Raw genomic sequence first — 14,101 nt, forward strand, 5'->3', positions numbered from 1 at the left:
TTCTTTTTTTGAAGTCGGTTAAAAAGACAACTAAATTTTGTTATACAGACTGCATTGCAGTGAGGATAATATTTTGATAACTGTTATGTCCATGGCGGACTAACAGAGCAGGAGAGGCTCGGCCCGGGCCTCTGATCCTGGCGGCCTCAAACATCTCCATTTTCCTCATTCATATCCATATTCTATGAATCAGCTGGGGTTTAAAAGTAGTCGCCACGTTTGGCAGGCGAATTGTCAACCGTAGTTAGGTTTTGGAATTTTTCTAAGAGAGTCTTTCCCGCCCCTTTCCTTTCCATGAAAGGAAAGGGGCGGGCCCTCTTAAAGTTTCCTCATTGAGCTTTGTCGTCACGGGTATCCTATTGCTTTAGCTGCCACTGATAGACAATTTTGGAGCATATTTTTAGTCTTAATTAACATAGTTTTAAGTTAAATGCTGCTAACCGACAACTATAGTTGTTCGAAGTAAAATTTTATTGTACAATAAAGTGTTACAATCAAACAAAATTATTATTATTGATATCACAAATTTTTTTTTTTTATAATTATTTCAGCCGTTAATTCTCCACTGCTGGACATAAACCTTTCCCATAAGGAGTTATGCCAGTATGCCATGCTTGACAGGCGGGCTGATAACCGCAGTTAGGCTTTTAGAGATGTTTTAAGAGGGACGCTGCTGCCCATCCCTCGCCCTCCCTTAGTTGCCTTTTACGACCACCCACGGGAAAGGTAGGGGCGGCCTATTCTATGCCGGGACACAAACGACGATATTTATTTATTTTATTTATTTATTTACTTTATTTATTTATTTAACACTATTGCACCAACATAACGGGATTTGTTGAACAATTTTCAATAAGTATAGTGTATCACCAAAATAACGAGGTTTATTTTCCCGAATGTTTAAATAAAACTTTAATTACTTATATTTATGAGTTTATTACAAAAATACATTATAATAGGGTATACAGTTTATTAATTGAAAGTCCTGTATTATGATAGAACACATTTCAACATTATTTTCAAATTGAGATCAGTTTATAAACATGTAATAGTTTTGTAAAGGTAGGTACACATTGATGTGTGACTGAAACAATATTCTAGATCCGATACCTCGTATCGATGCCTTTAATTAATATCAAAACCTAAATATAATGGACCAGTACCTGATCCCCTACCCTTGGGAACCGTCTTGGTGAATTCGTCACGATGGATCAGCTATCTTTACTTCACCCTCGCTTTAATTACCTATATTAACGTGCCTACCTTATTTCTATATATCCTATTCCTTTTTATTTCGACTCCAATGTTTAAATACTACATTCCTTTCTCAGCTTACAATTTTTAGACTTTTCCATCGCTCATCAATTTATAGAATTATAGATGTTAAATGCAACCATACGAGCATCGGATAATGTTACTAATTAATTGAAGAACAAGAAATTTATATTAGTACTTAAAAAAAAAACTTATACATAATACAATCTCATAAGAAAATGTACATGGCACATCCATTTATAAATACGGTTAGGGAATGTCGAAGGCCAAAATAGAAATGTTCCAAAGTGCAACAAAGTTAGGAATGTGCTCATAAAAATAGTGATCAACAATAATAATTCTACCAACTTCAATACACAAGACAATATTAGCAAAGTATTAAAAATTAATATAACATTTTTTTTGAAAAACTTACAAGACATATCTAAGATTTTAAGCACATACTGGGTTTTAAATGACACCAACAACAATTATAACTAAATATATTGTTCACAATAATAATATTAACATTTAATTTTGATCTTTATTTCATATTTACCCTAAGGTACAAAATACTGAAACTTAACTGTTATCGAGTAAGTATATAATGTACGACTATTGCATAGATTGGCTTCTACCTCTGACACTATACAAGAGATGTGATTGAGCAAAATCAGTACACACTTTAGTCAAGACACAACAACTAACAAGGATCGGATACCTCAAACAACTGTACATAACGTGTATACAATGGTCCATAACGCAGTCTTTACTAAAGTGCGCAGAATGGAAAGAGGGAGATATTATCATGCCATATAATGTCCGGTCGCTTTAATTTAAATAACATAACTATATAGTTACAATATCTATGTATCGTTTGAAACCGATACGATGCGTATTTGTATGATACTGAGAAACCACAGTGTATTTATTAATATTTCAATATTTGAGTGTTCATTTCAATACCATAACAAAGGTGCTGTCTTCGTCTGTCTATTTCTACCAGTATTATTGTCAATTAAATTTTTTTACAAGTTTGTGGGTGCAATTTGAATCAGTGCAAAGTCAGGACGGGTCGCTAGCAATTTATAATTACTTTTTAGTGAAGCCTTAAAATTCAGTATATCTCACGATAGCAAACCATTGATATCCAACACATAGTTCGGTATATATATATATATATATTTGTATGGATATTGGACCGATACATAGATATTGTATCACTCAAATCTGCTATTTGCAAATCATAAAGAATTTCGTCAATAATTATTTGTCTCAGTCACTCTCGTATAAATTAATTACCGCTCTTCTTGCTCAACTGCAGTAACCATCATCACTGGAGTTTGTTAACCTTTTAGCCATTACAACAAGATCCTTACTGTGCACCCGTTATTTTGGACTTGACATTTTAAACAATTTAAATACACTTGCAGAAATAATTCTGTAATTTAAGCCCATTCATTACTCAATATTATGCAAAATATTTTTTTTTTTACTTTGCAATATGTTATATCTGTTACATATTTTATCCAAAATTGTTTTTGAAGACTGAAATAAAAAAAGACAATCTTAACAAAGTATTTTATATTCAGCGACCGGACTATCAAATATTCAAAATGTAAACGTAAGATTTGAGGCGATATTACCTCTGCTTAATCAATAATATAATACAAAGTGAACTGATATCCAATTGTCCGATGACATACAGCGCTACATGCCGATTCATCATTGCCATCACAGCTTAATTTATTACCTTTCTATACATATGTTATCAACACTCACGTAACATTCTGTGAGTTCGTGTCAAATAAAATATATAATTATAAAATCTAACAGGTAAATTTCTAAGATCATCATCAAACACAATGACTGTGTAAATTATTTGATGTAATCACTTAATAAATTGTTTATTGAAAAAATGTAGTATCAGGCCCACACCAGAGTAAACCTTATTGATAAAAAAACAAGATCTAAAATCACAACAGGCATTTTGTGTAATAGACACAAAAAAAAAAGGAATTCGAAAGAACCTCCTCTTATTTGAAACAGCGGGTCTACTATGAAATGAAATTCCGAAATTTCGGACTCAATTTCGTGCTTTTGTTTATAGCAAAATCGGACCAATAAATGGAGTTTAACATTTCGTTCTTCTTACATCCTATCATAAAAGTCCAAAGGAACAATATTTTAACATTTTTAATATTTCCAAACGGCATGTATTATGTAATTTTAACAACAAATTTCTGTTCCGTTCGGCTCCGAAATTTCGAAAAACATTTCATGGTAGGTCGTCAGGTTTAACACGAAATAGTACAGATATTACACGGCGTAACGTTACATGATTTGAAGTAACAACCCCAAAACTGATGCGATATTTTCGACAATTTCGACAACAGCATCGTCAGTTACGCTGTTTAGTAAATATTTAATATCCAAAATCATATACCGTTTGTGTGTTTACACGAGAATTTTCTTTTCGAACGAATTCATCTTTTCGCATCTAACTATAACGTCCTCTCGGTTGCCGCTCAACAGTTTCTTGGCCCTGGACAGGTCTTCCAAGAAGTACCTACCCTTCTCCGTACGCGATATTTGCTTCTCCGGTATCAAATTCTTAGACAGATACGATATCAGTTTCTTCCAATCTCTGAGTAGGAAGAAAGACTTGCAATGCTTCATCTCTATAGGTACCTGGCCGTTTGAGTGTTCGAAGTATATGTTTGAGAGACTCTTGTGATTCCTCGTTCCTCGGTTGGTTTTCACCATATTTAATAGGAGGATATCAACGTTCTTGTGGGCTGGTATTATCTGTTTCTCATAGATGTTGTTGTAAAAATTTGATTCATCTGCTGGGCCCACTACGTATACAATATGGGAGGCTAGATCGAAGGCTTCTTTAGCCCAAAGGAATGGATCTCTATGGGAGATGTTTATTATATCACCGTCGTACATAATATCGAAGCCAAGTTCCGAACGCAAGTACGAAACGAAGGAGACGACGCACTCGGCGTGAAGACGGTTGCCTGGTGGATAGATGACGAGCACTTTCGTAGGTGGTGGGATTTCGTTTGCTGTAAGGAAAAAAATAATTATTGTTTTTTATATTGTTTAGCTCGTCTGATGGCAAACGGCCACCGTAGACTATGGACGCCTGCAACATTAAGGGTGTCAACTGTGCGTTGAAACTTTAACACGTTGCTGACCGGGAATTCCGTCATTTAATAATAACTTTAATAATAATAACCTTATTTCCTTAAACAAAATTAGCCTCTAGTACAATATAACTATGACCCCACACTAGGCAAAGCCTGTCTCGTGGAAGTCAACGCTAGAAATTTGTGGTCATGGTTGAAATTTTTGAAATTAAACTAAAATTGTGATAAAAAACCTAAATACAAAGAAAATTAATTTTCTGGTCATGAACGCTTTGTAATCAAAACGGTGTTGCCCGTTGTGGTAGGAGAATGCGTACTAGTGCAATGACGAATTTACTCGAAACCGGTCAAAAACATTTGGATATGAAAAGATGAGGTAACTCGTCACCGGCCAGCAAAATGTTAATACAGCCTTTTTGGTTTATGAAAAACCCCATACTGGAGTTACTAGAGAAAGCATTTCTGTTTCTTAAAAATAAGAAAGAAATAAAAAATAGTTATTAAATATTATCTATATATTAATAACACACAATTAGTACTTTACGATGAAGGCAGAGAGAACAGAGTGCCAAGGCCTTTACCGCTTTATCGCGTTGGACAGTACATAATATATTAAATTACAAAACATTTAATAGGTTTATTTATTTATAATGTTTTTCACTCTTAATTGGCAGTGAAATTACAAGGCTCAGAAGCATAACACTATAGTCCTCGAGTATGGCAACTCACGTCAGGTACATTAATGGACATCAGTGTATTCTGACATTCATGGTGCTTGCTCATGTTTACAACTTTTACATTACAACTTTTTGTCAAGTGAACCATCAACTTGGGGGGTGGGGAAGGGATTGTTAATAATGGAGACTGAGAATCCCATTGCTAGTAATATACCCAAACAGGTCGACCTCCTCGCGGTTCCCCCTGGAAACTATCATGGTTAATTCCTGATGAATTCATCATGATGGGTTAACTGGTCTATTTTCATTCTCATCTATCACCCTTCACTTGTGCTCCGCCAGCGTATCCCGTTAGCGCAGGCGGGGTTACCATACAATTTTCACACATAAAAAAAAATCATCAGCTTGGTATCATCATAAAAAAAATATTTGACAACCATAACCCACTACTACTATAAATGGGAAAGTTTGTGCAGATAGATGGATCATTTTCATGCATAAATTATAAACCAGATTTGAATAAAATTTGGTACATAGATACATTTTATACTAACTTAGAACATTTTTTTATGCAACTTAGCATGACAAACAAGCTGACGGCCCACCTGATAGAAAGTGGTAACCGTCAACTATAGACACGAGCAGTACCATAGACATAACAGAGTATACTGTTTCGCCATTTGTGTGTTGCCATCCCTGAGGTGAGAGGTGTTATTCCTCTGTACCCTGTAAATTCACTGCCATATACCACCCTTCAAACTGAAACACAACCATGCAAACACAACTGCTTTATATACTAATTTTTGCGTGTGAAGCCGTGGGGTCCATCTAGTATTATAAAGTGACATAACAGTATATGTACCTTTATACATTCCCGTGTAATCTTTGCACCAGTATCTCCTTATGAAGCGCAGCACTATATAGTACGCGAACAGCGACGCTACTACCAGGGCCGTCACGCTGGCTATGCAAATGTTGAACGTTTTCTGTTCGTCCGTGGCTGAAATTTGAAATTACATAAATTATTATATTTCTGGTATCATCATATCAGCCTTTTAACTGTCCACTGCTGAACATAAACCTCCCCCTTGAGGGGGTTTTGCCAGTAGTTGCCACTCATGGCAGGCGGATTGGCAACCGCAATTCGTCATAGTCGTAGAATACCGACCGATCTTTATATGTAATCTTTGTCAGATCCGTCAGTATTCTACGACTGTGACGAATAAGGCTTTAGAGATGTTTTAAGAGGCACCTTGCTATCCATCTCTCGCCGTATTATAATATTTTCTGATATACTTGGATAAAATGGGCCACCCCTTCCTTAGGGAGTTACCTATTGACTATTGTAAGGTGTTACTAAGGGAGCTTCATGGTCTAGGGATGGGCAGTAGCGTCCTTATTAAAACATTACCAAAGTCAAACTGCGGTTGCCAACTCATCTGCCAAGCGCGGTTACTAATTGCAGTTTTTCTATTTAAATAATTTATGGGACAGGTCTATGTCCAGCAGTGGACAGTTTACGGCTGATATTATGATGATACTTGTACATCTATAACTTACATTTTATTAATATAATTAACAAATATTAATTTTCATCTAATGCATCAATTTCACAAAATCCATTTATTCTACCAATAATACTAAATATTTCCCCAAAGGAATAATAAATCATAATAAATGATAAAAATATTAAGTCTTGGATTCGATTCATGCGTGATATAATTAAGGGAAGTTTTCCAACATTAACTTCCGCTTCCGCCACTACAGATTAACAATATTAGATGTTGAAGTTTTAATACTGGCCGTTGACGTTGAGGTTTTTAGAACAATGTATTATTTTTATGTTTGTTCTATGTCAGATTTTTATAAGACATGTCTCGTATCTTTTCACTAAACTTTTTATTTTATATCACAAATACATATATGTTTTATTACTGCATCCTGCTATTTACAACATAAGAACAGAAAAATGCATATTTATATTGGGTACAACATATGCAATGTCTATAAAAAGTGACTGCTCTATATGGAATTAATAAAATATAAAGAGGAAAGAATTGATTTTTTGTATATTTCTTTGTGTGTAATAGACAAACTCGATACGATAATGTAACTCAAAGTATTAAAAATATTGAAAACATAAAGCTGTAAATTATTCTTAGCAACTACTTATTTATATTAGTGTGAGCATTGTGTCTGAGCATCTTGTGCTAGATTTGCAAAATGTTTGCTTTAACCACGATACAGTGGACTAATTGTCGACCGGTTGGCCACCCTTGCTATATATTTTTTTATGCAACTTAAAAGGACAGATAAGAATAATATGAATATTAAATAAATATATACATATATGTTAATAGAGATTTCAAAGAGTAACCATTGAAATTCTCTTCTAAACAGATAACAACATTTCGAAGCCTGCAGCAGATTTAAAAAAAAAAATAACGATTTAAAAGTCTAATTGAATGAAGATAATTTAAATTTGAATTAATTTCATATGATTGTAAACTTCGAAATTTAATTGTAGTATGTTATATTTAAATAATATGTAATACCTAATTGAAATATTTATAAATGTATAAATGTTATATACCTACCCTCAATTGCAACACCTAAATTGGGTTTATATTATCTATGTGACACAAAAAATGTCAAATTACATGACGAATACTTGACCAGCTACGACCGCTTGAATTTAGAATATTCGTAAAGTAAGCGGTGAATAAACATGTAGTAAAATATCAATACTTACTAATACTAATCCTAGGGCTTGTAATAGCTTGACATCTGCTCTCAAAACCGCTGCACCCATCATGCAGTGGGGTGACAACAAAATAATGGGATCCTGGACTCCTTAAGAAGTAATAATCATATGTCATCTCCTCATCTTTGTCCTTCAATGTAAAATTTACTGTTTTGATGACTTGCTCGTTGCATGTATCTAGGCTTCCTTTATTGCAGCCCCTTCTAACTTCTATTTTGTAACCGGTGATGTTGACTTGCGGCGGCGGTGGCATAATATGGAGTCGTAAGACGCTCGACAATATTTCTATGTAGAGAAACGGTTTCCATTCGTTCTCTGTTACTGTTGTGCCTGATAAAATTCAAATTTATTAATTTCTTATTATAAAATTAAAACACACACACGCATGCACACACGTATACGCACGCACGCGCATTCGATCGCATGCACGCGCATTCGATCGCATGCACACGCACACGAACGCATATACGCGAATGGCAGTGAATTTACAGGGTACAAAGGAATAACACCGGAGTCCTCAGGAATGGCAACACATGGGAGTTATTATGGCCGAAACAGTATACTCTGTTATGTCTATGGTACTGCTCATGTCTATAGGCGACGGTTACCGCTTTCTCTCAGGTGAGCCGTCAGCTTGTTTGCCATTTTAAGTTGTATAAAAAAAAGAACGCACACAAAACACACTAATAAACCGCGTACCAAATACCGAGCTTTGCCATGGAACTTTTCAATGAGATTTTAATTGTAACTCCACCTAAGTTGTTGGTGACATATGACGATGAAATGAGATAAGTTGGCCCATTGTGACATTTTCACCAGGTTATTAACGATAGTTTTTAAAGGGTACTGCAAGATAGTCCAACTAAACCTTGCTAGTATTTTTTTTATCCAACTTAGAATGGCAAACATACTGACGGCCCACCTGATGGAAAGTGGTAACCGTCGACTACAGGCATGAGCAGTATCATGGACATAACAGAGTATACTGTTTCGCACATGATATCCCCCATGCGTTGCCATTCCTGAGGCTCTCAGGTATTATTCCTCTGCACGCAGTAAATTCACGCCATATCCCACCCTTCAAACTGAAACACAGCCATGCAAACACAACTGGTTTACGGTTGAAACACGGATGGGACAGAGGTACTCAAGCAATCGACTTTTGTACAAAGTCTCCCTCTGGTGATTACAGTATCCTATTTATACTAATACTATAAAAAGGAAACATTTTATTTTTTGTTTCCTGGTTTGAATTGTCAAAAATTACTCTAGCGATTTTAAAAATTCTATTACCATTAGAAAGAGCTATACGCCCCCTGGGGAAGACTACCGGATGAAGTCGAATAAGTAAACAAAATATATAAACAATATTCGTTTTAATTAAAAAAGAAATGAGAACTTACTAAGCGTCTGCATGTTAGGTATGTTGAAGATATACTGCCCCCTATTGGTGCTTGTGTCGTCTGAGGCTTCAAAGTCGAGGAAGTGACTGCTTCCATTGTAGCTCCCATCAGTGTACGACCAGTAGCAGTCGTAATAGAGCACTGAACGGTCGTCGATGGTCACGTCGTTCGATATCACGATGTTCCGGCAGTGGTAGCTGTTCGAACGGTTCGGATCGTGGAAGCGAAACTTCATGGCTGGAAGTTATTAATTTATATTGTGTCAGCATTTCACAATGTAAGAAATAAACATAGGTAATATTGGTACCGCTTTAATATCTATATATTGGGATCTTTTGGGCATTTATGGCGGGAAAAAGGTCATTATTCATTCCGATATAGCACGTACCGGTCAGATATCTATAATTTCAACAGGGTTCTTCACTTCGACATTAAAGACTTCTTTCCCTTGAGTAATATTTTTTTTTTTTGTATTTTTCTAATTGAACTGTCAAATCTTAAAATCATTAAACGAAATTTCTAATGTAAGTAGTATATTAATTTATTTTAACATATATAAGTAGGTAGGTATTTTTTTTTTTTAATGGGTGATAATGAAATGGTAACCCCACCCGCGCTATCGGTATACACCGGCGGGGCACCAGTGAAGGATGATAGGTGAGGATGAAACAGGTCAGTTAGCCCATCGTGACGAATTCAATAACAATTGTTCACGATGGTTTCCAGGGGGAACCACGTGGAGGTCGACCTAATAGGGCATATTGCTAACAATGGGGCTGTCAAACTCCATTGCTAACAATCCGTTTCCCCCTAGTAGGTAGGTATTGTATGTATTTATGTAATATTTTATTATATATTTTAATATTTAATTTAACTGTATATTTGTTTCTGTATTAATAGTTGTAGCACTTCAGCTGCCCGCTAACGAAATGCTTTCTTACTGTACTGGGTTGACTGGAAGAGATCTCTGTCAGAGATAAGTCCACCCTTGCTCACAACATTTATAAATACATTATTTTATATGTAACTTGCAAGTGCAATAAAGAATATATAACAAATATAGGATAACAGACACTTAACTATTTGTTGTTATATTTTAGTTACAATATTTATACACTGATATTGCATCTAAAATATATAGATATTGTTTTATATTAGCCACCCCTAGTAAGAAATGTCGTGTGACAATATAAATAATGAATGATAAGTCTTTGTTGCCATCTTACTAAGATAATCAATAAATTCAAATAATTTTTAATAAAAAAGACTTGTTTACAACCACTTTTAAATAGTCATTTTTTTATGATCCTACTGCAGGGTTCAGAATGTTATTATTTGCTGAAAACAAGCCGTAAGAAACTCAACAGTTATTCTAATCCACATAATATCTTCCTAAATAAGAATTACTGATATGTAACATAAATATTCAAATAAAGTTTAACGCAGCGAATGAATCTCTGCTCTATATGCAGCTATGACCTTAACTTTAAACATACTGCCATTTACATTTAAACATTTCTTGCAGAATTTAAGGACATTAATGGGGGAAGCCATATATTAATACAATAAATTGCGAAAGTTAATAACGATAGATGGACAGATGAATGTTTATTACTCTTTCAAGCAAAAACTACTATAGGTATTTCAATGAAATTTGGCATGTGGGTAGGTTTTATACTAATTTAGCACTTAAAATACTTTATATACTTATTCACGCGGGCAGATCCGCGGTATACAGATAGTGATGTATATATAAACTTACTTTTCCACTTAATATTGGTAAAGGTAATATTAAGCACAGTATAATTGAAGTTCTTCTGTCCGTGGGCATCCACAACGTAAGGTCTGAGGCTCACACCGCCAATGTCTGCGTTAAAAGGTTTGTCCGATTTGAACGGTCCAAAATTCATGGTTCTGCATTCCGCACTGTCAGACGCATAATATTCCACTTTGCACTTGTCAGAGTCTGCCATTTCTCCATCTGGTCCGGTTAGCTGAATGTAAAATCAATATTTTCATATATTTCATACATAACTATCGCCCATGGTTCTGGCATAGAATTTAAACATCTTCAAATTATAAATAAATAATAAAATTCACACACACAACAGCCCAAATGAGAAGCTAAGCGCGGAAAACAGAGTCTTTCTCAGATTCACATTATAAATAAATGTACAGGCATAGTACCATAGACCTCTAGAATAGCCATGAATGGAGAGTACCATGGGAGTCATTTTATAGTACATTTTGTGAAGTTCATGGTGCTCTTCATGTCTATAGGCGACAAATAATCATTTTCCATCAGCTTTTCTGGCATTGCATATAAAAATATAATCTATTATTCATAATATCAGTCTTTCACTATCACTGCTGACATAAGTCTCCTCCAGGGGGACTTTTGCCAATAGTTGCAACCTTTGGAAGGCAAACTGGCAACCACAGTTAGACTTTGGAGACACTATAAGAGGGGCATTGCTGTCCATCCCTTGGCCTTCCTTAGTCGCCTCTTACGACACCCACAGGGAGGGAAGGCTTATTCTTTACCTGAACCACAGGTAATTTATTATTATACAAAATTAATTAATTAAATGTAAATACAGGAATATTTTTATTATTTATGTATGTAGTCATTAAACATTGAGACATTGTTTTCAAAGGAGTTGATTTTCCTGTTAGTATATAAAATTAACAATATGTAAACATGTTTAGTAAAATAAATTCTTATCAACGTTCATTATTTTTATTTAATTAACAAGACACAAACACACATAGCATAAATAACTCTTGTTAGACTTATAGCATTTATAGTTGTAATTATAAAGCTATATAAGCTTGTTGTCTGTATACAATACCATCTGAAACTATTTTTTTTATGAGTGAAAATGGAATGGTAACCCGCCTGTGCTAACAGGATGCGTAACTGGGTGCGGAGCACTGGTGAAGGGTGATTGATGAGAATGAAAACAGGCCAGTGAGCCTATCATGATGAATTCATTAGGAATTAACCATGATAGTTTCCAGGGGGAACTGCGATGAGGTCGACCTGGTTTGGTAATATTGCTAGCAATGCAATTCTTAGTCTCCATTACTAACAATCCCTTTCTCTCCCATCTAAAACTATTGAATGATTTTTAAAATTCCTCCATTCTTATTTTTGTGACAATTAAAATTAAAATGCAAATAATATAATTATTATATCTCTATTAAGAATTACAATAAAGCTCAATCGTTTACATTAGACAAAAATTTTGGATTTTTAAAATATGTTCTGCTTCCTTTTTTTTACACCATTTTTAATTGAAATATCTACAATTCATCAAAATGTAAGAATATATACAGGAGTGTACTTAATAAATAAACAATATTAACTGGTTATTAATACCTTACTACTTAGCCCTTCATCATCAGCATCATATCAGTCATTATATATCCACCGAGAATAGGAGGATTATATAACCACTGAACATAGGAGGCCTATATTCAGTAATAGACAAATAGTAAATTTGTTACATCTATATGTAATTTGATACACTAACTATATGGAATGGAGAAGGTCATATGCTACTTCTTTGTCTAGGGAAAAGGGATTTTAGTAACTGAGTCTAACAGCCCTATTGATGAAATTAATATTTTTTTTTTTTAATAAAATCCATAGTAAATTTAATTTTTATCACTATTGTGTGGTATGTAGAGTACCTATACTCTACTATCGACTACCTACAAAAAAGTTTTTGTTTATTCATTAAAAATAATTACAACATTATGATAGCAAAAGCCAAATCAATGTTATAAATCTCAAACTGACAATTCAATTATCTACAATATTCACCATATTGCCAATCCATCATGTGTTAGACAAAATTTAATGTCTAATATATACTTGTAATTTTAGCTAGAATCATCTATCATATTTTTTTAACAATCTACACAATGTTTTTAATCTTAAAACTGTTAACATTTTTTATCTCAAATTTCAGATTAAAAGTAGAGTTTAAATAGCATTGTAAGTTTTGCAACGTGACAAAAATTATTAATATAAATTATTATTTTACATTTTATAAGGAGAGTAATTTATACCAATTACAAATTTACGCCTTTTGTATCAACATCTAAATCTGCAATTCTTCAAATGTATTTCTTGCTACATAATCTGGTTGATTACATGTTAAGAAATATATCTAGGTAGATATAGAAAAATCAATAAACGTGTGACGCACTTACCAGTCTGTCTATAAATAAAAATAAATTACCCATTTCTACAGATATTAAGAAATTACTATACCTGGGTACTGCATCTAAGAGTTCTCTGTATATTTTCTTGGCATAATTGTGAGAAGTCTTGCTTGTTTCCAGCGACAAAATGCAAACAACTGTATAGAAAAAGGGCAAAATATAAACTTGACCCCCACATGATTTTAAGCTCTAAACTTATAATAAGTAATTCTAAACAGAAATAATATCATGTCGGTGATAAATACTAGGAAAACATTTCTTGCCATATGTTTTCCATTGAATAAAACGGAAAAGCAAACACAAAATACAATAAAATTATCTCGTAGAGTGAATAAAACGTATAAAAAAATATGGCTGACCACAGATTATCCACTTTTTGCTTTTCTAATTTTCAAGATTTTTTTTATATATTGAACGGCCCTAGAAACTAAGACTTAGAGCATTTGTGGTGACCATAGAGTACAGTTATCTATACTACGCGCGGCATTTATGACACTATTATTATTATATATAGGCATTATTTAGAATGTGTAATAATTTATATGAGATACTATTTTAAATCTTATAATAGTAAGCAAGAGACATCAAATAAAATATATACTTGCAATTTTTTTA

At 33.9% G+C, this 14,101-nt stretch overlaps 1 protein-coding gene across 1 annotated transcript; it reads right to left on the reverse strand.

Annotated features, from left to right (window-relative positions):
• Positions 1-920: 920 nt before the first annotated feature.
• Positions 921-13,865, reverse strand: LOC113520515 (uncharacterized). The gene is made up of 6 exons (XM_026905862.3): positions 13,536-13,865; positions 11,016-11,247; positions 9,254-9,490; positions 7,839-8,180; positions 5,949-6,086; positions 921-4,325 (listed from the first exon to the last, which is right to left on the reverse strand). The coding sequence occupies exons 1-6, from the start codon at positions 13,662-13,664 to the stop codon at positions 3,712-3,714; spliced, it is 1,692 nt and encodes a 563-aa protein (XP_026761663.2). The 5' UTR covers positions 13,665-13,865; the 3' UTR covers positions 921-3,711.
• Positions 13,866-14,101: the final 236 nt, after the last annotated feature.

This window comes from Galleria mellonella, unplaced genomic scaffold (genome assembly GCF_026898425.1).
Source record: "Galleria mellonella isolate WM207_F2 unplaced genomic scaffold, CSIRO_AGI_GalMel_v1 utg80, whole genome shotgun sequence".
NCBI classification, from domain to species: domain Eukaryota; kingdom Metazoa; phylum Arthropoda; class Insecta; order Lepidoptera; family Pyralidae; genus Galleria; species Galleria mellonella.